General features: G+C 43.2%; 1 protein-coding gene across 1 annotated transcript in view; it reads left to right on the forward strand.

Moving 5' to 3' along the window:
• GTF2B (general transcription factor IIB) overlaps positions 1 to 16395 on the forward strand; it is a 43704-nt gene extending 27309 nt beyond the window's left edge. The window contains exons 4-7 of the mRNA XM_077452957.1: positions 2872 to 3018; positions 3111 to 3240; positions 12066 to 12347; positions 16022 to 16395. Coding sequence (XP_077309083.1) covers positions 2872 to 3018; positions 3111 to 3240; positions 12066 to 12347; positions 16022 to 16155 — 693 coding nt within the window. The 3' untranslated portion in view covers positions 16156 to 16395. The remainder of the gene's footprint in view (positions 1 to 2871; positions 3019 to 3110; positions 3241 to 12065; positions 12348 to 16021) is intronic.
• The last annotated feature ends 10525 nt before the right edge of the window (positions 16396 to 26920 follow it).

Below are 26920 nucleotides of genomic sequence, written 5' to 3' on the forward strand. Positions count from 1 at the left end.
GGACAACATGGGGAGCCATTGTCTTCAATTGCTTTCAATCATGCAAACGAAAGGGGTATTAAATCACTAGAATGCAGGCATGTACTGGCCATCGGGACTACCGGGAGTTTCCCGGTGGGCCGATGGCTCAGTGGGCCGGTTTCAGTGACAGCCTGCCAAATTAATGGCTGCGCTACTCGCGCGGCCATTAATTTGAGCACCGCTGTACTTCCGAGCGCAGAGCGGCGCACTTCGGCTCTTTCCGCCCCCACTCGGTGCTTGCAGAACACTGCACAGATCTTCGGCCACCTCCGGCCCACATTCGTCCTTTTTCGTCACCGCTCGGCTTCCCCCGCCCCCTCCTCTCCGACAGCTCTTCAGCTATGAAAACTCGGCTATCTCCGGCGGCCCCCGTGGTAACGGACGCTGTGAATTTAAATGAGCCGGGGCCGCCGTGTGATGTCATGAGAGCAGCCGACACCGACAGGCAGAGAAGTCCCTGGCAGATGAGGGAGGCCGGAGGATGGTGGTGCTGCTGGAACCCGCCCAGGTAACCGGCCGGCCCAGCACAGCCATTGCATATGGCTGTATATATATATATATATATATATATATATATATATATATATATATATATATATATATATATATATATATATATATATATACTGTATATAGAATATGGCTGTATATATATATATATATATATATATATATATATATATATATATATATATATATATATATATATAGAGCAAAGGATGTGACGCTAAATAAAATAACATGTATATATTGTATATAGCATATGGCTGTATATATATATTGTATATAGCTATATCTATCTATCTACACACTGCATATCTATCTACACACTGCATATAGCTATATATATATATATATATATATATATATATATATATATATATATATATATATATATATATATATAGAGCAAAGGATGTGGCGCTAAATAAAATAACATAGAAAATCAATTTGGTGAAAATAATGATTAAAATAATATGCAAAATCCAACATACGGTAGCTAAAAGTTCGCCAAAACTGTCAATTAATATAAAAATGTGCATAAAAATATTGAAAAAATAAAAAAAAATTCATATATAAAACCATGCTTATAATTAAAACCCCCCTTTTTTTTTTTGCATTCTTTTTGCGCTTTAATACCAAGGACATAGTTTGGATATAATGGTTGCAATTATGAAACCATTATATCCAATGGTTATAATGGTTTTATAATGAATGGTTTATATATGAATTTTTTGCTGAAATTTTTTTTATGCACATTTCAATATTAATTGACACTTTTGATGTACTTTTAGCTATGTTGGATTTTGTATATTATTTGAATCATTATTTGCACCAAATGGATTTTTTATGTTATTCTGGTTAGCGTCACATCCTTTTCTATAAATGCAATTTATCTGTGGATTTGTGTTAACCTGTTTGATGTTGGCAGCTACTCACTACTGCGGTTGATCAAAAATAAGTGTGTGCATTAGTTGTTTATTTTAAAATATATAATGCAGAGCCAGACTTTGGGCAGGTGACAGGGGGACACCAGGGGGTAGAGAGGGACTGGAAAATAAAAGATCACCAGGGGACCCATGGAATGAAGAGGCTTTTGTGGGAAGAAGGGGTCCTAAGGCATAAAGATTTGAGATGTAGAGGCCCTATCAGAAGGACCCTATGGAATGAAGGGGGCCCCCAATGGGAAGAAGGACCCTATGGGATGTAGGGGTTGTATGGTATGTAGGGGGCCTAGAAGAAGGACCCTATGGAATGAAGGGGGCCCAATGGGAAAAATGGTGTTATGGTTTCTGCATCAGTCTTGATGACATCAGAAGACATTGGAGCATGGGGGGAGAAGACTCTGAGCACCAGTCTAACAGGATGGAGGATCAAGTAAGCAAATCTTCCTGTTTCATGCTGCCTGGACCTAAACAAGCCCTTACAGTGTGGGGACGATTTTATTGTCAGATGACAAACTGACCTTTGAAGCAAAGCCCTCCAGTAGTGCGCTGTCACTGCTGCCGGGGGCTTCCCCCTTCACCTGGTCTTCCTTCTGAGTTTGCATACTCCTGCTATGTGGCTAGCCGGGCCGTGATGACGTCACTCTCATGCAAGTGCGCAGCATACTGTTTTTGTGCGTGTTTTCAAAATTGGAGTGGGCCGGTCTTGATGAAGTCCAGGGCCAAATTTTTGTCCCAGTCCAGCCCTGCTAGAATGTATTTTAGAAGTAAATGCATGATTAGGGAAAATTGGTGAAAACTTTCTGAAGATGCTTGATGTGACCCACACAAAGGGATTTTTGACAAATCTTTGCTTTTCTTATGGTACCATTTCTAATGCTTTGTGATGTTTTATCAAAGGTTGTGCATCTCTCAAGTTAATTGATTGTCAGTTTTGTTTGCAACATGTTTCTCGTGTATTACTAATTTATCATCCATCTCAGTTAATTTCAACTAAAGTAGGGGACTTTTTTTTATTTTATTTTTTTTTGAAAACCACCAATTTTGTATAGGGTGGGCAATTTTTTATTTATTTATTTTTTAACTTGAAATTGTTGTTTAACTTGAAATAGATTGAAACCTAATCTCTATTTCTGTGGTTTATTTTATTGACTTGTGACTTGCACCCGATGATGGGGAAACCTGAACAGAGCATCAAACTAATGCAGCGTGCTTGTAGTCTCCGGCTGATGTACAGAGATCACTATAGAGAGATATGGGAACATTTACACTGTCCACTCTTTGAAATGTGTATTAACCTGAATTAACCCTTTTGATGGCTGTCCAGGCAGAGCAGGGATATTTGGAACAAGCATTCTTATTAGTTAAATTTTTTCTTTGTATTTGTTTTAATCCTGATACACAGGGAACAGGAGCAGCTAGTTTTGATGAATTTGGGAACTCCAAATATCAGAATCGCAGAACAATGAGCAGTTCAGACAGAGCCATGATGAACGCATTTAAGGAAATCACAACAATGGCTGACAGAATAAACCTCCCACGTAATATAATTGTAAGTACAAGTCTGGTAAAGTTGTTATGCAAATGAAAGATGCTGAAAATCTCCTAATTCTTTTTATTTATTTTTTTGATTTTTTTTAATAGGATCGGACTAATAACTTGTTTAAACAAGTATATGAGCAGAAAAGCCTCAAAGGGAGAGCCAATGATGCAATTGCCTCTGCTTGTCTGTATATAGCATGTAGACAAGAAGGTGTACCTAGAACATTTAAAGGTATTTATTTTTATTTTTTTATATATAATTGGTTTTAACAGTCCCTGTGGCTTAGTGGCTAGCCCTTCTGCCTTGTAGAACTAGGGTCCTTTATTTATATCCTGACCAGGATACCAACTGAATAGCGTTTGCACAATCCCTCTTTGCTTTTTTGAATTTTTCCTCTGGGTATCACGGTTTCCTTTAAAACTCCAAATACATTCTGGTAGGTTAAAGTGTTTAACCCTCACCTTGTAAAACAACCCTTTTTTCATTTAAAACGGAAATAAAAGCCAAAACGTGTGTGTGTGTGTGTGTGTGTGTGTGTGTGTGTGTGTGTGTGTGTGTGTGTATATTTATTATTATTTTCCCCCTCTGTTCTTGGCTGCCAAAGAGTTGGGGAGGAGAAACAGCAGCACGCTGATCTTCCCAGTGAAGGTGGGTGTGCCAGGGCAAGTCTGCTCATTGAAGGAGAGCAGGCAGAGTTCTCAGCATAGCTAGAGAAGTGACCACGGTGTTCTCTTGATGTGGTCAGTTTCTTTACTGGGAAAGCAGAGGGACTAACCGGAATGCCAGGGATTTCACACAGGAATCCACACAAGTACATGATGCAGCAGACAGTTATCAGGAATATAAAATGTTGGGGTAACAAACACGTTAATTGGGTCAGTTGAATGTGCCCACAATGGCTTGCTCACCTGCTTTTAGTCCCCAGTGAGAGCTATAGAAATACATTTTAAATAGTACTGGTAATTGATTATTGCTCAGTAGCTGTATAAGATGCATGGCATAAAGCTGAGCTCTAATTGTATAAAAAAGGCACAGATTAATGTAGCTCTTTAATCAATACATTATTCAATCTATTTTTTAAAAACAAGCTGCATAAGTTCCTAAACTTAACTTTTTTTTATCAGCTGCTTACAGTCCCTGTACAACAATGCAGACTGGAGAAAGGAAAAGCAGCGCAAGGAGCCAATTAGGTTTGCTGTTGTGAAAGAAAACCTGATTGGAGAGTGGCAGAGAGGAGGTCTTGTGCTGCTTCTTTTAATGGTCTAGTTGCTGGGGCAGAATGATCAGGTCCCCCTCCCCTGTAGGACTGTACTGTGCGAGAGTGGTTCAACTCCTAGCACTGAATATCTCTTCAGCGATTTGGTTTCCATTTGTTATAAATATTTGGTCATGTTGTGGTGCGAAGTCTGAAGTCTTGTGCCCTTGTATCAGAACTTTGAAAAACTCTTTAAGTGGCACTTTTACTTCCAAAGCTAACCTAATATCCTCATTAATATAGTAAACTTTCAGCTGTAGGTACCAAAACAGACACAATTTGTGGCATGTAATGTGAATATTTAACAGATGGCAGAATAGTGTAAACTCCTCAGGTGTAATGTCTTAGTATAGGGACATTTATCCAAACCAGATGAAAATAAAGGCTGATGTGTGTAATATACTTTTACACAGTATCAGGTGGTGCTACATTGCTTGAACAATAAAGCCGAATTGTAGCTAAAATAACTGTCATGTATAGGGATTGCCATTGGCCCTTTTTGAAAATGCTAGTTGATTGGCTGTCTGGCCTCAATACTTTTGCATCAGACCTGAACGAAGAATTTCTTATGTCTGTACTTATTGTGGTTTACAGACTTGTAAGGTAGTGCAACCAAAGAATCAGCAGGGAACTCTTTTTCATAGGCGAAGATGGAGGCCGACGAAGGGTCTGGCATTGATAGACTGGATGGTTTAGACTGAGTTCTGGGGCTGCACTAAGCAGCACAGTTTCCATCCTTCCAAGCCTCCACTTGTTCCGGGTCCCGCATGGTGGGCGACGTACCCTGACGGATGGGGTGGGACTTCCGGTGGTGCGCGGCAGCATCCTGTTCCGGCTGCTGGAACGCAGGAGGAGGTGACCATGGTAGGTGCATTTCCAGTCCTTGCAGCGAAAGGACTGGGAAAATGTAAAAATCTACCAAATGTCTGAAGCCTTCTGCAACATGGAGCCAGTGGAACTGCTGACGGGAGGCACAAGCACCAGCCAGGCCCAAGTAGGAGAGACAGTAGTGGCCTCTGTCATTTCTTTGCACCCGGGCTATGTTTGTTTCCCTTACTGCCTCCCATAATAGGGGGGAGGAGGGGAGCCTGCATCACGCTCCTGAGGTGATTGCACTTGGGAGCGTTATAAGGACAGTGATGCTGTGGGGTGTTTTGTCACTGCTTATTGGTGTTGGGTCTGCTGGGGAGGGGACCTGAACATAGCGTTTTATTTGTGTGCTTGCTGTCTCTCAGGAAAAAGCCAAAGACCAAGCACATTTTCCCCCTCCTCCCCAAAAAGATGTCCCTCATGTAAAGCCTCCCTTAGGGACTATTGGACCAAGCCATGATACAGGTCCTGCAAAACAGATCTAGTCAAGGAGGGAACTTCCTCTGCCCAACCTAGTGAGATGCTCGCTTCTTTCCAGAAAGAGTTGGCAGACACATTTCAGTCCTTATATTCTTATCTGGATAAACGTCCGGTGGCAAAGTCTAGGGGTAGCTCTTCATCCAGCCCTCACGTGTTCACTTCAACCCTTACGGTGGTCAGTGAGTCGGAAGAGGAGGAGGGAAGTGTTTCTCTCGGGTCAGATGAAGGAGAAGGCTAAAGAAGGCATCTTCCTCCCTCTACAGGCTATCCCTGGAAGAGGTGAACGACCTATTGAAGACTATACATGCCACCTTGAACATCAAGGACGATGAGGCCCAATTATCCCTGCATGACAAAATGTATCGGTATGAACGAGGTCAAGCATCCTGTGTTAACGGTGCACAAATCTTTGTCAGAGGCTATAAAGGCGGAAAGGAAAGACCTGGAAAGGGTTTCCCTTTTTTTCCAGGTCACTTGAAAGCAGATTCCCTTTCGATGAGCATAGTGCGTAGGTTTGGGGAAAAAAGACCTAAACTTGACGCAGCCTTCTCATGGGTATTGCAAAATACCGACTTGGCGTTTAGAGGACATGGGTGTCTTGAAAGACACTATGGATAAGAGCTAATTCCCTGTTGAAAAAGGCCTGGGATTCTATGCTAGCCAATCTCAAACCTGTGATGGCGTCAACTGTAGTAGCCAGAAATTTGGAGCACTGGTTAAAAGACCATATTGAAGCGGAGACCTCTCGCAAAGATTTGCTGGATACTTTGCCAGCCTTGCAAAAGGCAGTATGTTACATGGCAGATGCCTCAGCAGAATCCATGAGGATGTCTGCAAGATCTTCAGCATTAGTTAACCCACAATACTCTGTGCTGAATTAAGACGTGGTCAGGCGATTCAGCCTCTAAGGCAAAGCTGTGTGAACTTCACTTTGAGGGGGATCTGGTGTTTGCCCTGATCTTGACGCTGTATTAGACAGAAGGGCAGATAAAAAGGCCTTTCCAGCCAAGAAGAAAGTTACCCCGCAGGCTAAGAAAAATTTGCGTCCTTTTCACTAGACCCGAGGGTTCAAAGAAAACTGGACAGAACAGACTCTGGTGGTCCCAAAGGGGTCATGGAAAAACTGGGGTGTTCTGTTCCCCCATCCAAGCCGCAAAGAACCATTGACTGACTGTTTTCTGATTGTGGAAGGAAGGCTACAGTCATCCCCTCCCCACTGTGGGAAGGACATCCAGTGCGTTTTTGTCCTCGAGGTTCTTCGAAACACTGCCATCTTGGTTTTACGTAACACGGGTTCCCAGGGATCTAGAAAAATCTCTAGCAATGACGTCCCTTTTGCAAGAACATCTGCAACAGAAGTTAATCATTCCAGTTCCCCGGGAAGAAGGTCTAGGGTTTTATTCACACATGTAGCTAGTCAAAAAGCCATCAGGGAAGTTCTGGTTAATACTGAATATAAAAATTTTGAACTGGTCTATTCGGTCCAATAAATTTGAATGGACACCATTTATTCAGTGAGGAAACTTCTTCCCAGCATCCATAGATCTCATGGACGTATACTTACTTTTGTGATGCTGGTGCTACGGTAACATGTATCTACGTTTGGCAATCAGGACAGGGGGTAGTATTGCATCTTCAGGGCCCTCCCGTTCGGTCTCTCCTCTTCCTCAAGCATCTTCGCAAAGATTATGGTGGAAGTGTTGGCACCAATTTAATGTGTTTGTGGTGTGTTTTGTTTTTGTTTATAATGGACCACAGCAGCTAGTACAAAGAGTGATCAAACTCCCCACAGTGACAAATACCAATGATGTGCAGCGCTCTATACTAATATCATACAGTACAAAAAATGAACGCTTAAAAGTCCAAAATATGATAATGTCCCAAAATATTAGTGCAAACAGTCGTGTTTCAAAGATCATCCAGTGGTTCAATGTAGTACATCTTTTTCATACATCTTGGGACACAGGCTTGTATAAATTACCTGCTTGGTTATAATTCATTAGGTGAATGGACACTGGTAGACCAACGGTCTTCAGACAGGAAGTGATCCCCTATATAACCCCTCCCATACAGGAAGCACTTCAGTTTTTTACCAGTGTCTGCAAGGTGGATGGCACAGTTTGTTTGAGCTCTCTGAGCTCCATGTTTTAGCCCTACAAACTGTTCCAAAAATGAATCAAGGGATTGATCAATCAGATGATCCATTTGTCTTTTATGCTTAGATAAATAGTACTCAAGCCTCGCAAAGACTCACGATTCGGCAAGGTTTTGCCTGTAACGTCTCTGGGTGCTGAACCCTGCGGAGTAGAAATCCTGGACACTACAGTGCTAAGGCATTTCCTGCAGGGTGCTGCACAGGTCCAAGGGAGTGGACCATAAACATGAGAGGGTACCCAGTCCTTCAAGGTCCAAGTGACAGGAACCCGCCGTGAAGGGTGAAGATTGAGCCCTTCGTTTCTAAGTTGGCTGGTGCCTGGACAGGTAAGTGAAACCTCTTTCATTATTGTGGGGTGTCCCAGTGATTGTAACAATCAGTGATGCCAGCTAAGGGCTGGACACCTGTGTGCGATGACCATACAGGGGAGTTCTGGGCTAGCTGTGGGTGTTTGCAAAGTGTACCCCCCCCCCCTTTTTTTTTTTTTTCCCCAGCAATTGCTATTTGCCAGTCCATAATGGATGAGGTCAAATGGCCTGATAGGCCTAACCAGGAGGATGATCTGCCTGAAAGTAAGACAGCTATTCCTTGAGTGCTGTTTTGCTGTTGATGCTTTAAAAGATTCAATACAGCAGGTTTTTCGCCTGGCTCTCTTGTCTGTACATATGCACAGACTTTTATGGCTTAAAAACTGGTCAGCTGAGCTTCCTGCTAAAGTTATTGGCTGGTTTCCCATTTTCAGGGGAACGTTTATTCGGTGATCATTTGGACAAATCCAAAAGATTTCCAGAGGGAAGAGTTCTCTACTTCCTGTGAATAAAAAGACCAAACGTCCCTCGTTTAAAAGAGCAGGCACTGCTTCCTCAAATGTCTCAATGTCAGGGCTGTTCCACTACCAACAGGGCGCTAGGACCAAGGGCAAGCCATAAGGCCAGGACCAGAAAAGGCTCTGGGTCTAAAATTCCTCTAAAACCAGCATCATGCCCTCCTTTTTAAGGGGACGCCCCCACTCCATAGGGTGGGGTTTGGCTGCTGCACTTTGCGGACATTTGGAAAACAATTCAGGACAGGTCACCCCAATTATATCTCATGGTAACAAGCTGGAGTTATGAGGGTTGCCACCCTCAGGTTTCTAAGATCTAGCTTTCCCTCAGATCCTCCAAAAAGAAACATAAGCTTCAGGCAATACATCTAGTGCATCAAGGAGTGATTTGTAGAGGTTCCGGTATCCGAAAGGGGCACAGGATTTTACTGAAACCTATTTATGGTTCACAAACTAAACTGGGACACAAGGCCCATTTTGGACCCAAGATCCCTGAACAAGTATCTTTCTTGATACAGTCCTTTTGGATGGAGTCTGTCAGCTCAGTAGTAACCTCACTCCAGAGGGGAGACTTTTTAGCCTCCATCGATATAAAGGCTGCATACCCATCTTTCAGCCTCATCAGAGGTTCCTACGTTTTGCAGTAGAAGAATGTAATTTTCAGTTTGTGGGTCCACCCGTCGGACTTACTACAGCTCCCACGGGTCTTCACAAAGGTCTTGGCGCTAGTACTTGGTCGCTTAAGGGCCCAAGGGATCCTGGTGCTCGGGTATCTGGATGATCTCCTGCTCAAAGATCACTCAGTACAAGCTCTAGAACAGAGCATAATATACACAGTGAGGTATTTGAACTGCTTAGGCTGGATCATAAATACCGAAAAGTCAGCCTTTAGACCAGCTCAAAATCTAAGATATGTAGGTCTGATTCTAAACATGGTCCAAGCAAGAGTATTCTTTCCACCCGTAAGGATCTGTGCCCTGAAGGATCAGGTGCGTCAGATAAGGGGCACCAGACAACCCTCCATTTGGCTCTCTGAGTCTTCTAGGGAGGATGGTATCCTCTGAGGCGGTGCCCTATGCCCAGTTTTATTCCAGGCCTTTACAACAAGACATCTTGTTGGCTTGGAATAGAGCAAGAAAAGCCCTGGATTATCCAATGTGCTTCTCACTTTAGGCATGCTTAAGCCTAAACTGGTGGTTGCAGGATCAGAACCTGTGAAAGGGACAATCCTTTCTCCACGTAATTTGTCGAGTACTAACTACAGATGCCAGTCTCTCTCAGGCTGGGGAGCGACTGTAGACCGGCTCAGGGGAAATGGTCAGGGACAGAGCAGACTCTGCCATCAACATCCTAGAATTACAGGCAGTACGTCTGGCCCTACGGTCCTGGACGGTGGAGCTTCAGAACTACCCCATCCGTTCAATCCGACAATGCAGTGGCCTATATAAACCACCAAGGCGGTACCAGGAGTCGTTCAGCTCTGCAGGAGGTAAACTACATACTAGCATGGGAAGAACAACGTGCCAATAATATTGGCAGTCCATATCCTGGGTGTAGAGAACTGGAAGGCAGATTACCTCAGCCACCAGCAGATCTGCCCAGGGGAATGTTCCCTACACCCAAAGGTGTTCCAGGAAATTTTCCAACGTTGGATGGCCAGAGGTCGACCTACTGGCATCCAGGTTCAATAACAAGCTACAGCAGTTTGTCTCGAAAAAGAGATCTGGCAAATGCTCTGATGGTTCCATGGATCCACTACTCCCTGGTTTGCTTTTCCTCTGATCCCTCTCCTTCCACATTTGTTGTGCAGAATTCAGAGAGGGGCTTCAGTCATTCTTGTGGCACCAGCCTGGCCCAGAAGGCCCTGGTTCCTGGAGATTGCGAGACTTACAATAGAAGGGCCATGGATGCTTTTATGTCGCCCACCGATCTACTGTCTCCAAGGTCTTATATTCCACCCAAATTTACAATCTCTAAATTTGAAGGCATGGCTATTGAGAGCCAGGGTGGTAAAGGACCGTGGCATCTTGGGACCGGTGGTGTCTACTCTAGTGAATGCTAGAAAAGCTGTCACTACGAAGATTTATCATAAGGTCTGCAAGACTTAAATTGCTTGGTGTGAAGCCAGAAAATGGCATCCTCGGAAATGTGTGATTGGGAGAATTCTCTTTTTTTCTACAGTCAGCTTTGGAAATCAAATTTGGCTTTGAGTACAATCAGAGGTCAGGTTTCAACCCTATTAGTATTTTTCCAAAAGCCTTTAGCCTCCCATTCACTGATCCGAACCTTTTATGCAGAGGGCAACTCGCTTGCTTCCCCCCCCCCCACTAGGTCACCTATGTGTCCTTGGGACCTGAACTTGATGCTGTCTGTGTTACAGAAACAACCATTTGAACCTATTAGGAAATTTCATTAGACTTGCTGTCACACAAGCTGGCCTTCCTGAAGGCTATCACCTCGGATAGAAGGGTGTCTGAGTTGGCAGCCCTTTCATGCACGGAATTGTACTTGAGCCTTCACCACGACAGTCGTATTACAACCGGTTCCATCCCTTTTGCCAAAAGTGGTGTCGGCCTTTCATTTAAATCGGGTTATTTTGCCTTTTTTGTCTTGGCCTCGTTCGGCGGAAGAGAGACGACTGAATTATTTGGACGGGGGAAATCGCCCAACCTCCCCCCGCTGGAGCAAATTGGATCATGCTATAGGGAATTTGTTGCCTTCCGCTGAATCAGGTGTGTGTGTTTTTGTGTGTGTGTTTTTGTGTGTGTGTTTGTTTTTTTTTTTTTTTTTTTTTTGTTTTTTTTAAATAAAAATAAGGCACTAGGATACAGCTTTTTATGTGACGGAGGGCATGGTATAATCAGTTGGTTAAACACTTTAAATGTCAACAGTACGACAAAAAAAACCTAATGCTAATTTTACTTGCCTGAATCCCCACAGTCACATGGCAGTGCCAGCCCAATCCTTCTTTCCTCTATTTTCTTCCTGTGGGTCCTTATGGCTGTCAATGTCATCCCTGCCTGCGTAACATGGATACTTCCTATTGGTTGTTCGGTAGAGGGCATCCCCTTTATTCATCTCACGGACCTAGAATAAGGATGTCCTGTCAATAGCACGGGGGGGGGGGGGGGGCCTCTGGCAGTGATGAGGGACTTGGATGAGTTTATCATGCTTCACCAGGTAAGCACAGTAAAGTCTGTTAGGACTGGTTAGGTGCTGGTGGGATGAAGAGAAAGGAGGGGATGTCATTCACTTCTACATGTCTCCACATCCTCTCTAGATTGGTGCAGATAGTGACTAATTGTAAGCACAACATTCTGTAACATCACCTGTGACTACTTTTGACAGTATCTCATAACACTTTTCTTCCTTGTTTTAATTTGCCCCACCTGAAAAATGATTTTTTTTTTTTTATTGAAAGGTTGTCATTATGAAGGGACTACAGTGGTGTAATTACTCTGTTTACTTTGTAGAAATCTGCGCTGTCTCAAGAATCTCCAAGAAAGAAATTGGCAGATGCTTCAAGTTGATCTTGAAAGCTTTGGAAACAAATGTGGATTTAATTACAACTGGAGATTTTATGTCCAGGTTCTGTTCAAACCTGGGCCTGACCAAACAAGTACAGATGGCTGCGACTTACATTGCACGCAAGGCTGTGGAGCTGGACTTAGTTCCCGGACGCAGTCCCATATCGGTGGCAGCTGCTGCCATTTACATGGCTTCACAAGCATCTGCTGAAAAGAAAACGCAGAAAGGTTAGTAGAGCACTTATGGAATGGTCAGTCGACTGTACAAATACTTTTCCTGAGGTTTGACAAATTGCTTGCAAGATAGCTTAACCACTTTAAGACCGGGCCTCCTTCCCCTTTTTTTTTTTTTTTTGATGTGTTTACAAGTTAAAAACTTTTTTCTTTTTGCTAGTCCATTACTTATAACCCCCAAACATTATAATTTTTTTTTTAAATGGCAGTCATTGCTATACTTTGTCGCACTGTATTTGCGCAGCGGTCTTACAAGTGCATTTAAAAAAATAAAACAGTAAAGTTAGCGCAATTTTTTTTTTTTTATATTGTGAAATTTTGCACAGAGTAAATTGATACCCAACATTTCACGCTTCAAAATTGCACCCGCTCGTGGAATGGCGACAAACTTTTACCCTTAATCTCCATAGGCGACATTTTAAAAATTCTCCAGGTTGCATCTTTTGCGTTTACAGAGGAGGTCTAGGGCTAGAATTATTGCTCTCGCTCTACCGATCGTGGCGATACCTCACGTGTGGTTTGAACAGTTTTTATATGCGGTTGCTACTCACGTATGTGTTCACTTCTGCACGTGAGCTCGGCGGGATGGGGCACCTTTAAAAACATTATTTCTTATTTTTACTGTGTGTGTGTGTGTGTATGTGTGTGTGTGTGTGTGTATATGTGTATGTGTATATATATATATATATATATATATATATATATATATATATATATATATATAATATATTTTTAACTCAAAATTGTCACTTTTATTCCTATTACAAGGAATGTAAACATCCCCTGTAATAGAAAAAAGGCATGACAGGACCTCTTAAATATGAGATCTGGGCTCAAAAAGGCCCCATATTTACACTAAAATGCAATAAAAAAAAAGGCCCTTTTTAAGAGCTATGGGTGGAAGTGACGTTATTTCGCTTCCGCCCTGCAGTATCATGGAGACGCTGGGGGCCATCTTCCCCTCACTCGTCTCCATGCACAGCACTGAAAAGGATCCGTTTGACTTTGCCGACGGCTCCGGTAAGCGGCGGGGGACCTCTTCCGCCGGCAAGTGATTTTGCAGCGTTCGGCGGTTCACAAGTGGTTTGAGTTTAGCATTCCTGTATGCCATTTAGTGTACTTTGTGTGCTTCTGTGTTCATTCTTTAATATAAATATTTTCCCTGGAATTCATAAAAATTGGCACAGACAAATTTTGAGAAGGAGTTTTGCATGCATTATTTTAAGTGGCACAGTAGCGCCAAGTTCTTGTACCTATCTTGAACTTGTACTTGGGCTCATTCTGTACCACTTTTAGAACAAAATCTGTTGCTGTGCACCAAAAAAACAAGTGTTTTGTTTTTTAATTGGCTTCACTTTTGTACTGTGCAAATGGTCAGTGTTTTTATTTTGAATTTGAGTCAAAATGTAGTAGTAGTGGAGTAAATGAAAATTACTTGAAGTTGGCACATTAGCCACTGTCAGAACCAAAACTGCCAGGTGTGTTTTTTTTAATTGGGTCGTGACACGTTAAGAACAAGTAACACCTGAAAAGTGGCTGATCAGCTTTATTAAATTTCCCAAATTGACTTGTTGACATCCCCTTTTGTCCTACTGCTGGTTTTGCAACCATTGAATAGGGCCACTGTCTGATTGTGGAATCCTTATTCTGGTGACACCTCTAAAATTGTGGATTTCCCTCACTTTCTGGCTCAGTGAGCATGGTCACCCGGGCTAATGTTTCTTCTCACTAAATGTGGGGAGGTTCACATTTAACCAGGGAGGGGTTGAATCCACACTATCCACACTATCCACAAAAGTCATATGTTCGGGCTGTCGTTGCAGGCTTCATTTGACTATTGGTGCAGTTATTGTCTTCACTCCAGCAATGCAACATCCTTAATGTCAGGCTTCTTCTATGTCTGCACATAATCAGTCATCTTGATTAGCCAGTCTGAAATGTTCCAATTCCTCCACATATCAGTGTACATTCTATAGAAAATTTCAAGTAGGAAGATGAATGCAGCTGACTATGGTATGCATCTTCTGCAATAAGGCCTTTGTTAGGATATTTTCTTTTAGAGGTTAAAGTTCCTCATCACTCTACTTGTTCCATAACGGATAGTTTGACAGCATTTGAAGCCAAAGCAACTTCTTTACAGCCAGGGAAATGGAATTATCAGATTGAGAGTTCAGCAGTGGGAGCATCCATTCTCTCATGGCCATTTCTTCAAGGATCATAGGCTTTGGATGGCAGTTGTGAAACCCTTTTGTCTAGTTTTTTTCTCAGCCATTACATTATATGTTGAATGCAGTTGAAGAGAAGAGCTGGCATCACTGGATATTTCATCTGCAATCTTTAATGTATTATACCAAGTATAAAAAGACACTGGTTTCAGCGACAAGCCTTGTTCACCGAAAACACGTTTGGTATGATACATTAAATATTACAGATGAAATATCCAGTGATGTAGTCTCTTCTCTTCAATTTTATCCAGTTCTTACCATTTTGGATATAAGGAGGACATCCTGAGCTCTAGAGCACCTGGACTTGCTTTTGTCAGTTTTACCTATCAATCCGGACATCATTGTTCAGAGCGGTGTTTATCCTGAATTGCTATATTACATTATGCAATACAAACATGCAATATGGCAAGCTATAGATACTTTTAAGCTGTGCTTTATTCACAAGCCAGGAAAGCTGAATTTCATCCAAACAGATGCGCAGAAAGTTGGAATGCATAGGTATTAATGGTCTTGGCTGGAGTAGTCACAAATCTACTGGCAGATTTATTTATTTATTTATTTATTTATTTATTTTTTCCATGACCTAACTTTTACAATTAAATACAGTTGTGACTTATTTACCCCAGCTTGCTGAATGGACAGTGAAGAAATGGAAGAGCAGAAATGAGGTCCTTTAATAACTTTGAGGTCTTATTGTAAGTAGCTTTTGTGCAGTGGGGCAGAACTCTAGGAGTACAAATACTGTATGGATGGTACTGTATATATGTCTACATTTAAGGGGAGGGAGGTGAAGGATCTACTGCTAGTTTTTATTTATTTTTTAGCATTTTTCAGGTGCTTTAGTGCCTGAAAACCACCTCCCATTCCACTCAAGTATGAAAGCCGAGTGTTTTCACACTGGGGTGGTGCGCTTGCAGAACGTTACAAAAATCCTGCAAGCGGCATTTTTGAGGTGGCGTGGTAGAGCTGTATACAGTGCTCCTAAACTGCCCTTGCCCATTGGAATGCGTGGGCAGTGCTTCCGAAGCACCAAAACGTGTGGTTTTTAACGGTTTTTTTCGGCCTCTAGCGGGGCACTTTTTTAACTGCTAAAACAAGCGGGGTGGCCCCAGTGTTGCAGCATTGGCGCTTGGGTGTTAATTTCACCGGCCAGAATAATATATTCTGGCCACTAAAATTAATGCACTACCAAGCACTTGATGCACCTAAATGCGTCTTTACAAGTGTGTGTGTGTGTGTGTGTGTGTGTGTGTGTGTTTTTTTTTTTTTTTTTTTTTTCTGCCAGGAGGAAAGGCGTCTAGGAGAATTAACAAAATGTCCAGTGTCTAAGGCCTAATAATCTCACCTTTTCCATTGAATTACTGGCCTTTAAGTAATCTAATGTGTTGCTTTTAGTTTGTCATGTGTAAAATATAACGCAAACATTTATTCCCGTTCAAATAGAAATTGGTGACATCGCAGGAGTGGCAGATGTGACTATCCGTCAGTCTTACAGACTCATTTATCCCCGGGCTCCAGACCTGTTCCCTGCAGACTTCAAGTTTGACACTCCAGTTGACAAGTTGCCACAGTTATAAAGTGACTTTTTATGGTTTTTGAATAGTTTGTCTTTCTTGTTTCCAGTTATAAGTCTTGATACTGAGCCTTCAGATTTACAATTGGAAAAATCTGCTGCAGGTTTGTGATAACATTCCAAGACTAGTTTTGTATGTGTATATATCCTTGCAGGTTAAATATTTAAGATCTCAACAATGGTGTTCTTCATTTGTTACTGTATATTGGCAAATATTTAACAGTTAATAAATCCTTTTCAGAAAGCCTTACTTGTTGTCTTTGAGGAACCAGACATTTTCATTGCAAAGAAAGCATGTGCCATATGGGGTCTTTAGTAAAACTGATTTTCATGTTAAGATACTGCTCATTTTTACATTGTAAAGTTTACAGTAACCCTATTGTTTTTATGAATTACGTTTTTTTCATATTTAATATATGCTTTTTTTTGTAATCCAATTGCCTACTGTGGTTTTGTCTGTCAATTTGCTGGATTTAAATGTTCAAGACACAGGGAATAGGTGACCATAATGACTTGTCTCTTGTCACCGCAGTCTCGATCTTAAAATATTGTGCTAAGTTTACATGGATAGCGTTTCATAAGAAATTGTAACTGTCCTTACAAAAAAGATCCATTGGCCACATGTCTGCAGACTATAAATTACAAGGATATCTTTTTGCTTTTCATATTTGGATTGTCCGGTGCCATAAAGATGTATAGCTTTGTATGCTTTGCTGTAATCAAATGGCATACTGTGTAAATACATGAAGGTACTGGAGAACAGATCCAAACTGCTAACAAAGTAAATTCTGCATGAATTTTGCCTAAACTGGGCCCTTTCCATTGTTCTATGTGATCCCTGGTTGTCTGCCTTGTTTTCAGTCCTGGACCTGTTGGTCTCTACACACTCTGTTTGCATTCATGCATGCAATATACCAGGTTTTACACAAACGAGCGCCTCTGCTGAGACTACTAAAGCACAGGGAAGTAAGGAGATGTGATTACAATTTTTTTGTGATCTCTGCACATATTAACCCTTTCATGACTAAGCCTATTTTTGGAATTTGGTGTTTACAAGTTAAAATCCATATTTTTTGCTAGAAAATTACTTGGAACCCCCAAACATTATATATATTTTTTTAGCAGAGGCTCTAGAGAATAAAACGGCGATTGTTGCAATATTTTATGTCACACGGTATTTGCGCAGTGGTGTTTTAAACGCAACTTTTTGGGAAAAGGGACACTTTCATGAATAAAAAAAAAACGAAACAGTAAAATTAGCCCAATTTTTTTGCGAAATGTGAAAGATAATGTTACGCCGAGTAAATAGATACCAAACATGTCACACTTTATAATTGCGCGCACTTGTAGATTGACGACAAAGTACGGTACCTAAAAATCTCAATAGGCGACGCTTTAAACATTTTTTACGGTTACCAGGTTAGCGTTACAGAGGAGGTCTACTGCTAGAATTATTGCTCTCGCTCTGACGATCGCGGCGATACCTCACATGTGTGACTTGAACACCGTTTACGTACGCGGGCGCGACTTCCGCATGCGTTTTCTTTGCTTCGCGAGCTCGCGGGGACGGCGGGCGCTTTGAAAAAAATTTTTTTATTTTTTTATTTATTTTATTTATTTTTAAATGACTAAATTGTTTAAAAAAAAAAAAAAAAAATGTGATCACTTTTATTGCTGTCACAAGGAATGTAAACATCCCTTGTGACAGTAATAGGCGGTGACAGGTACTCTTTATGGAGGGATCGGGGGTCTAAAAGACCCCCCACCCCTCCTTTACACTTCAGTGTATTCAGATCGCCGAAAACGGCGATTCTGAATACCGGATATTTTTTTAAAACCGGCGCCATTGGCAGCCGAGTAAACGGGAAGTGACGTCATGACGTCGCTTCCGTGTTTACGATGAGGAGACTGGAACGAAGCCGATTACGGCTTCGTTCCAGTTCCTCCCCAGCAGCCAGAGCCGACGGATCTTTAATCGGTGCTCCCGATCGAGCGGGAGCACCGGTAACAGCGGCGAGAGGGGGGGGGGCGTCCCCTCCCGCTCCTCCGGCATAACAGCCGAGCGGCTTTTAGCCTCATCGGTTGTTATGCCTGGATAGCCAATCGCCTGCTGTAAAAATCGGTACCGGGATGATGCCTGCAGGTGCGGGCATCATCCCGGTATAACCCCCGAAAGCCGAGTACGCAGATGTGCGTACGCTCGGCGGGAAAGGGTTAAGCAGTGCTTGAGATAAAAATGCATAGCGTTTCAAAAGGTAAAGCCAGTTATCTTATATAGTACAGGACACAGGCAGAATATTCATACATCATGGGTTATGTTCAATTTATGTAACTTCAGGTGATTGGACATTGGCAAAGCTTTAGAGGACATGATCACTGGATGCCTCTCCTATAACCCTACCCCACTCCATGAGTGCTCCGTTTTTGTGCTAGTGTCTGAAAGTGATGGATCTTTTTTCATGGAGAAACGCTCCCTTAGCTTAACTAGTTTTAGTTTCCAGTTCACCAATCAGACATGCACTGTTTTCTAGAAGTAGTGTGTATCCAGATCAATCGACCTTGGGAGCCATACTCAGACATACTGTGTGATGGCCTGTACTGTTGCTTGGGGCAATGGATCCTGCCTAGATGCGAACCTTGGCATAATGCGTTAAATTAGACACTGGGTGCTATACAGGACTGTGCTCCATCACTTTGGAACCCAGTAAGTAGCTGAAGACTCCTTCAGAGGTATGCTCACTGGCAGGTGAAGCCTCAACTTTATACAGTCCAGGGTTGAGGACAGGGTCACCTTGTATTTTGTTACTGTGTAAAGGGGCTATGTTTTGAATGTATTGACTTCAGTGTAACGTTTTCTAACTTTGTGCTAAAATTCAGCTGCTCAGAGCTTTGTCTCTGGTGGCTGACCAGGTTTTATATCCTACCACAGGTTGAATGCTTTACAGCGACTTCTGTCTAGGTCCCTTTATAAAAGTACTCAGATACTCCCTTTTGCCATGATTTGTTGCAAGATGGTCTTCACCTGGGTTATTGCATACTCCTTACGGACACGCTTATCCTATACTCTGCACCCTGTTCCATGAATACCTTAGAGTGATACCCTCACTTGTATCTGTGGTGGGGACCAGGCAAAAGGAGTTTAATGCAGGCAAACATGTACTCTGCAAAAAGCCCATACAACACTGCACTTCAGAGTTGTGATGTGTTTCTTGTATCAAAACAAGGACTAGTTACAACTAGAATCGAATGCCAAGCCTGGTGTTCTATTTCAGACACACAAGCAGCCTATTTAACAAAGGCCCCATGGAGTCATTGTGCCAATATCTACACAAGATGGGTTCAAAGCATTCTACTTAAAACTGTTAATTGTACCAAAGCCCAACAGATGTATTCATCTCATTTTGAAGTTTTAAATTCCCTCAACAAATTTTGACTTTGCAGATTCCAAGCAAGTTATTGGAATTTGAACAGTTGCTGCCATATGACCAGGGCAATATATATGATGTGTGGAAATCCAAGATGCATGTTTCCATTTCGCCAGGTCATTAGCGCTTTTGATGCTTCACATTGGCAGAGAAACACTTCCAGTTTGTTGCATGACCTTTCAGCCTGTCCACTGCACCCAGCGTGTTCACAAAGGTCTTGGTGCACTTGTCAGAACTCGGGGCATCAAAGTCTCAGGCTATTTAGCAAACCTTCGTGTGAAGGAGTCATCTACCTTAAAGCTCTTGGAAAATGTCCAAGACAATTCAGCTGCTTCAGGCCTTGGGGTCTGATCCTAGACACACTGCCGAAGTCTTTCTTCCATGTCAGGCTAGGAAACCAAATTCTCTATCAACATCCTGGAGCTTAGAGCAGTTGCGTTATCCCTGCAGCATGGGATCTCATTTTTAAAGGGGTGCCCAATCAAACAAGGCCACCACAGCGGCGTATATCAACCATCAAAGCAAGGGAACCTGACTGCCTCGGATGAGGGAAACCAGAGTCTCTTGTGGACAGAATATAACCATCCAGTGCTTTCTGTAGACTACATCCCAGGATTGGACTGCTGTTGGGCAGATTATCTCAACCGCCACCACTTGGGACCAAAAAGGAATGGTATCATTATCCAGATGTGTTCAATCTGATAGGCCAAAGTGGTTTCAACAAGCTACCTCCTGTTAGAACCAGGGATTTCTCCACCCTGGCCTTGTATGCTCGGAGAATCCCCTGTTACCAGTTCAGGCTATCCTAGTTCTAATTGGTTTAAAAGAAGCTGTTTTTTTTTTTTATCATACTTGCTGTAAAATCTTTTCTTCAAGTACATCATAAGACACAAGCTAATATTCATTACCTACTGGGACATCCCAGAATAATGGCTATTGTTGGGCAGGGTGTCTCCCTCCCCTCAAGGCTATCGGACCTTATACAACAACCCACAGTCCACTGCGGCCAAAAAACGAATCTTTGGCTGCTCGAACATCTACTTGATAAGATTATGTGAACATATGCACTGAAGACCAGGTAGCAGCCTTACAAATTTGAGCCACAGATACCATGATGGTGAAGGGCCCAGGAGGTTCCTACACCCCTGGTAGAATGAGCTCTCACCCTAAAGGGAGGAGCTTTACGTTTCAGACCATAGGCCTGAATGACCAACTGACAGACCCAATTGGCAATGGAAGCTGCCTGCCTCTTCTTGGGTCCTTTTGGTAAAATAGTCTGATTCTTGGATCTCCGCACAGCTAGACAAATGAACCTTGACTGCTCGGACAACGTCCAAGTAATGCAGTCATTTATTTTCCGCTGAATGAGGCTGAGCGAAAAAAAAGGCTAAATGTCCTGATTTAAATGAAAGGCTGACACCACTTTTAGCAAACAGGATGGAACGGGTCGTAGTGAAGGTTCAAGTATGGTTCCCTGCACAAAAGGGCCGCAAACTCCTGACACCCTTCTAGCCGAGGTGATGGCCATCTGGAAGGCTAGCTTGCGTGACAGCAAGTCTAATGGAATTTCCTTGTTAGGCTCAAATGGTTGCTTCTGTAACACAGCCAGCGCCAAGTTCAAATCCCAAGGACACATGGGTGACCTAATAAGGGAAAGCAAACAAGTTGCCCCCTGCATAAAGGTTCGGACCAGCGAATGGGGGGGGGGGCGGCCTAAAGGCCTTTGGAAGAATACGAACAGGGCCGAAATCTATCATCTGATTTCCACAGCTGACTGTAGAAAAGAGAATTCTCCCAAATCGTGTATTTCCAAGGATGCCATTTTTTGGCTTCACACTAAGTAATGTCTTCCAGACCTTATGATAGATCTTCCTAGTGTCAGCTTTTCTAGCATTCACTAGGGTAGACTCCACTGGTCCTGAGATGCTACAGTCCTGCAATAGCCATGCTGTCAAATTTAGAGACTGAGGGTGGAATATAAGACGTTGAGACAGTGGATCGGGTGATGTGGAAGCTTCCATGGCCCGTCTAGGTCTCACAATCTATGGGAATCGGGGCCTTCTGGGCTAAGCTGGTGCCGCCAGAATTACTGGCACCCTCTCTCCAAATCCTGCACAACAAATGTGGAAGGAGAAGGATCGGCGGGCAAAAGCATAAATCGGGGCGTGTACTGGCTCCATAGAATTAACATCTGCTCCGATTGCCAGAGGATCCCTTGTTTGGGGACACAAACTGCTGTAGCTTGTTGTTGAACTTGGATGCCAAAAGGTTGACCTATGGATATCCCCTAACGCTGGCAAATTTCCTGGAACACCCCTGGGTGCAGGGACATACCCCCAAGCAGATCTGCTGGTGCCTGAGATAATCTGCCTTCCAGTTCTCAGGAGGGATAGCAGCAATGCCTGCCACTGACTCGTGTGGACTGTGGGGGAGCCTGTGTGAGGCGGGGAGCGGTGCACTCCACAAAACTGTCCATCCGACCCTCCAGATCTCAGAAATATCAACTGCCTGTAGGAGCCAGTGCTGTGATGTGCAATATGGATGCTGATGAGCTGAAGGGAGCCGTGACAGAGCATTCCATCCTCACATGGCTCTGGAAATCTTTTGGATATATTTGTCCAAATCCTCATCAAACATTCCCCATGAAAGGAGAAACCTGACTTCTTACACGGCAGCTCAGCTGACCAGTTCTTAAGCCACAAAAGTCTGCGTATATATGTACAGACAAGCGAGCCAAATGAGAAACCTGCTGTATTGAATCCTTTAAGGCATCAACAGCAAAACGGCGCTCGCAGAATATCTGTCTTATTTTCAGCAAGATCATCCTCCCAGTTAGGCCTGTCATGCCACCTGACCTGATTCTTTACAGACTGGCAGATGGCAATTGCTGCAACAGCTGGCTAAATAGCTGAACTGGCCAAAGAAAAGGAAGCCTTTAATAACTCCAGTTTCTTGTCAACAGGGTTTTTCGAGCCCTGTGCATTAACTTAAGTTTTTTTTTGTTTAAGTAAGAGACTGCTCCAGCTATGGCTGGCATGCTCCACTTCTTAATGACCTTTTCATCCATGGGATATAAAAGGGAAAACCTCTTAGGAGGAACAAAAACCCTGTCAGGATGTTCCCAATCACCCTACCCTGCCTGTTCTAACAGTGGGTGTATGGGGAAAGCCTGTGCGGCCTGAAGAGGCCTCAGGGACCCCAAAGAGGACCCAGGGGGCTCAGTAACCTCTGCAAGAGGCAACTTAAATGCAGAATGAAACCATCTCAGTAAGAGTCTGGATCAAGAGCCTCTGCAAATGAGAGGCAAACACCAACTGGATATCTTCTTGTCCAGATTGCTCAGAAGCAGACTCATCCACCAGGCCCTCCACAGAATCCCTAGCTTTCAGGTCTTCCCCATCCTCAACCCATTCCTCCTACAAACTAGGTGGCACAGGGGAGGTGGATCTGTCACGCTTCTTGCCACCCTGGATGGAGGAAATCATTCCAGCGATCCTGTACTCTAACCCGGCTAGGGCCGAGGACAGTTCAGCCTTGGTGATAAAGGGTGAAGCAGCAGGGTTGACTATAAGCACCATACCAGATAGGCGCAGCGGCTCAGATTGCCTGGAAGCCTCTGGTCTTTTAGGGGATACAACACTAGGGATAGGACTAGATTCATCAGGAGCTACCAAGGACATAGGTGTGCCCTTTCCTGTAGAGTTAGCCCTGCTCCCCCTTTTTTTATTTTTTATTTTTTTGAAGAAATTACAAGCCATAACAAGGGAGTTGCTGGGTGTAGTATCAACACACCTCAGAAGGGAGACCCTTTTAATAGGGCTCACCAAGCCCCTATGCCCCCTATGCAAAAATTCTGCTAAGCACCTTAGCCACACCTGGTGACCCAGGTAAGGAGAAATGAACTGCTGAAAATGCCTGGTTCAGAGCCTGCTCTGTGTCCCACAGCTGCCTGCTGGAAGCACCACATGGTTGGCATACACAGCTTAAATAAGCTGGCTGTGCGCCGGACATTCTGTGTGCGAACAGGCGTGGCTATATTGGCATATGACACAAATCTCCGTGCGCCCAGATTAGGCTATGGCACACGTGTGGCTCTGAGCGAAGCCGTGTGCACCATGGCTGCCAAACTGCTGAGCATTTTGTCGAAGGGACGTGCGCCCGAACGAAGCGGCGCAATGGCTCCACCTCGTGCACGACCATCCATCTAAGGTCAAAAATAGCCAGACACAAGCAGAAAAAGGTAAACTTTACAAACCCCCCACAGCTAGCCCAAAACAGTAGTAAATAAGGGGGTTTCACTTACCAGTGAAGGCGCACGGCAGCTTAAAAACTAAGAGCCCAATATTCACCCATCACTGTGGTTTCCTGTCACTTGAGGACCTTCAAGGACTACGGGGTACCCTTTTCATGTTTAGGGTCCACTCCCCTTGGACCTATACAGCATCCTGCAGGAATGCCTTAGTGCTGTGGTGTCCGGGATTCCACTTTGCAGGGTCCAGCGCCCAGAGATCACCTTGCAGGGTCTTGTGTATTTTTTGCATGGCTCGGGTACTATTTATCTAAGCATATAGAGCCTGTGTCAAATGGATCCGATCGGTCAATCCCTTGATTCATTTAAGAACAGTTTGTGGGACTAGAGACCTTGGCGCTCAGTGAGCTCAAACAAATGTGCCCATCCACCTTGCAGACACTGGTAAAAAAAACTGATGTATTTCCTGTATGGGCGGGGTTATATAGGGGATCATTTCCTGTGTAAGATTTTGTCTACCAGTGTCCATTCACCTAATGGCGTATAACCCAGTAGGTAATGAATATAAGCCTAACTCTGTGTCCCATGATGTATGAAAAAGAAACATTCAGACAGCCCTTATCCTCTATTCCATCCTGCTTCTTAGCCCTTGTACACACAGTCGTGGATTCTGACAACCAAATCCGTCGGATTTTGTCCGAAACTGTTGCATACACATGGCCGGATAAAGTTGTCGGAAAATCCAACGTGATTACGCTATTTTGTTACGAAGGGACTACGTTCACGCTAGTAGCCAATAGCTTTGGTGTAGGAATTTGATCTCAGCATGCGTGCCACTTTGTTCGATCGGAATTCTCTACACATGATTGGAGTATGTCCGATCAGAGCATTTTGTCGGAAAATTTTACCGGCAAGTTGGTCCGTTGGATACTCAGATGGAAACAGTCCGATGCAGACCACACACAGTCGGAATATCCGACAAAACGGTCCGATCGGACACATTCCGTTGGACTCTCCGACCGTGTGTACAAGGACTTCGGCTTTAACAGCATGGTTTTTGAAACCCAGGTCTTAAGGGATAGCGGGATTTCAGAGTTTGATTCTTACCTTGCTCAAAGAGAAACAAGCCAATTACAGCAAGGTTTTGTGTAAAACGCAGCCAATTTAGTATTGGAGATTGCTTTTGCCATGCATGGTGGCCTTCCTCCAAATCTGTTTTCACCAGAACTTTTTGCTCCAAGTACCCTTAATGGACAGGTGTTGGGTCCATCTTTTTTCTCTGGCCCGTGACTTCACACTACCTTTAAAAACTTTTCCTTCTGTAAGGTTTTTCTCGTATTAGGCACCCTGCAGTATCTCCCAAATGTGAGTACACCCCTCACATTTTTGTAAATATTTTATTATCTTGTGACAACACTGAAGTGATGACACTTTGGTACAATGTAAGTATAAATTTGCTGTCCCCTCAAGATAACTCAACACACAACCACTAATTTGTAAACTGCTGGCAACAAAAGTGAGTACGCCCCTAAGTGAAAATGTCCAAATTGGGCCTAAAGTGTCAATATTTTGTATGGCCACTCTTATTTTCCAGCACTGCCACTGGAGTCCTCTTCCACTCCATGACGACATCACGGTTCTGGTGGATATTGTAGACCTTGGAGATTTCTTTCCCTACACAGTCCCCTCCCCCCTTCAGTCAGAACAATAGGGAACACATTAACCCCTTCACTGCCAGTGACATTTTACAGTACTCTGCATAACTTGCATATCGCCGCCATTACCAATTAAAAAAAAAAAAAAATGAATAATAAATTGCATAAAACTATGCTCTATTTTTTTAGACGCTGTAACTTTTGCACAAACCAATCAATATACGCTTATTGCGTGTTTTTTTTTTTTTTTTACCAAAAATATGTAGAAGAATGCAAATCGGTCTAAACTGTGGAAATTTTTTTATTTTTTTTTTATATTTTTGGGGGATATTTATTATAGCAAAAAGTAAAAAATAATGCGTTTTTTTTTTTTTTTTTTTTCTTTCAAAATTGTCGCTCTTTTTTTTTGTTTATAGCGCAAAAAATAAAAACTGCGGAGGTGCTCAAATACCACCATACCATACAGTATCCTTTAAATGGGAGCTGCACTGGCTGACATTTATCATTTCTGGTGCACATCAAAAGCAGTGAGACAGATTTATTACAAAGTTACAGCCTGCATTATAAATTATTGCTTTAGCTGGTGTTGCGCAGCACCAGACTGAAACCTAATCCCTTAATTATGCACCTGTTTGGAGAAAACCGATGTCATCTTCAGTAAGAACCTGTCATAAATGGCTGCCCAGGATTACAGATGCATAGGTCTGTAAACCTATGATAGTCTTGGTAGAGATAACATGACTTGCATCCAATTGCTTGATATGTGTGTATAGATACAGCACTTACACGTGTAAATCCTTTGGCAAGCAAAACTGTGTTTAATTTTGGCATGCTAGTCAGGGATGACCACTCTGGTTTACTGCTTTCTAGGTCACCTCACTGTATAGAGGTGGATATTAAGCTTTCAGTATTCAGGATGGAAGCTACAATTGTGAACCAGAAATGTTACCAGACTAGCAGAGCAATGTGCAACAGGTGCATAATTTTAAAGATTGGCTTTAACCACCTGACATCCACGCTATAACCGAATGACTTCCAGAGCGTAGATGTGAATTCCCGGGAGGTTGTCATATGACGGCCTCCCCTGTGCACGCAACGCACGCTGTGATCACCGAGTCACTGAGACTCGGGTGATCACCGATCTGAGTAAGGGGGTGGTCCCGGCCCCTTACCATGTGATCAGCTGTCAACCAATGACAGCTGATCACATGATCAAAACAAAAGCTCAGTGATCGCTTTTTTTCTCTCCTCATGCTGACAGGGGAGGAGAAAAAAAAAAGCCGATCACCGGCTCACCTTAAAGGGACATCTGTCCCATAATGCAAGAGGCAATTATGCCTCATAATTGCAACCTGGAAGTGCCCACAAGTGCCACCTATCAATGCCCACCAGTGTAACCAATCAGTGCCCATCACTGCCGCCTCATGAGCGTATATCAAT

The sequence above is a fragment of the Lithobates pipiens genome, unplaced genomic scaffold (assembly GCF_037356315.1).
Source record: "Lithobates pipiens isolate NorthernLeopardFrog02 unplaced genomic scaffold, aLitPip1_a1.2 Scaffold_23, whole genome shotgun sequence".
Taxonomy (NCBI): domain Eukaryota; kingdom Metazoa; phylum Chordata; class Amphibia; order Anura; family Ranidae; genus Lithobates; species Lithobates pipiens.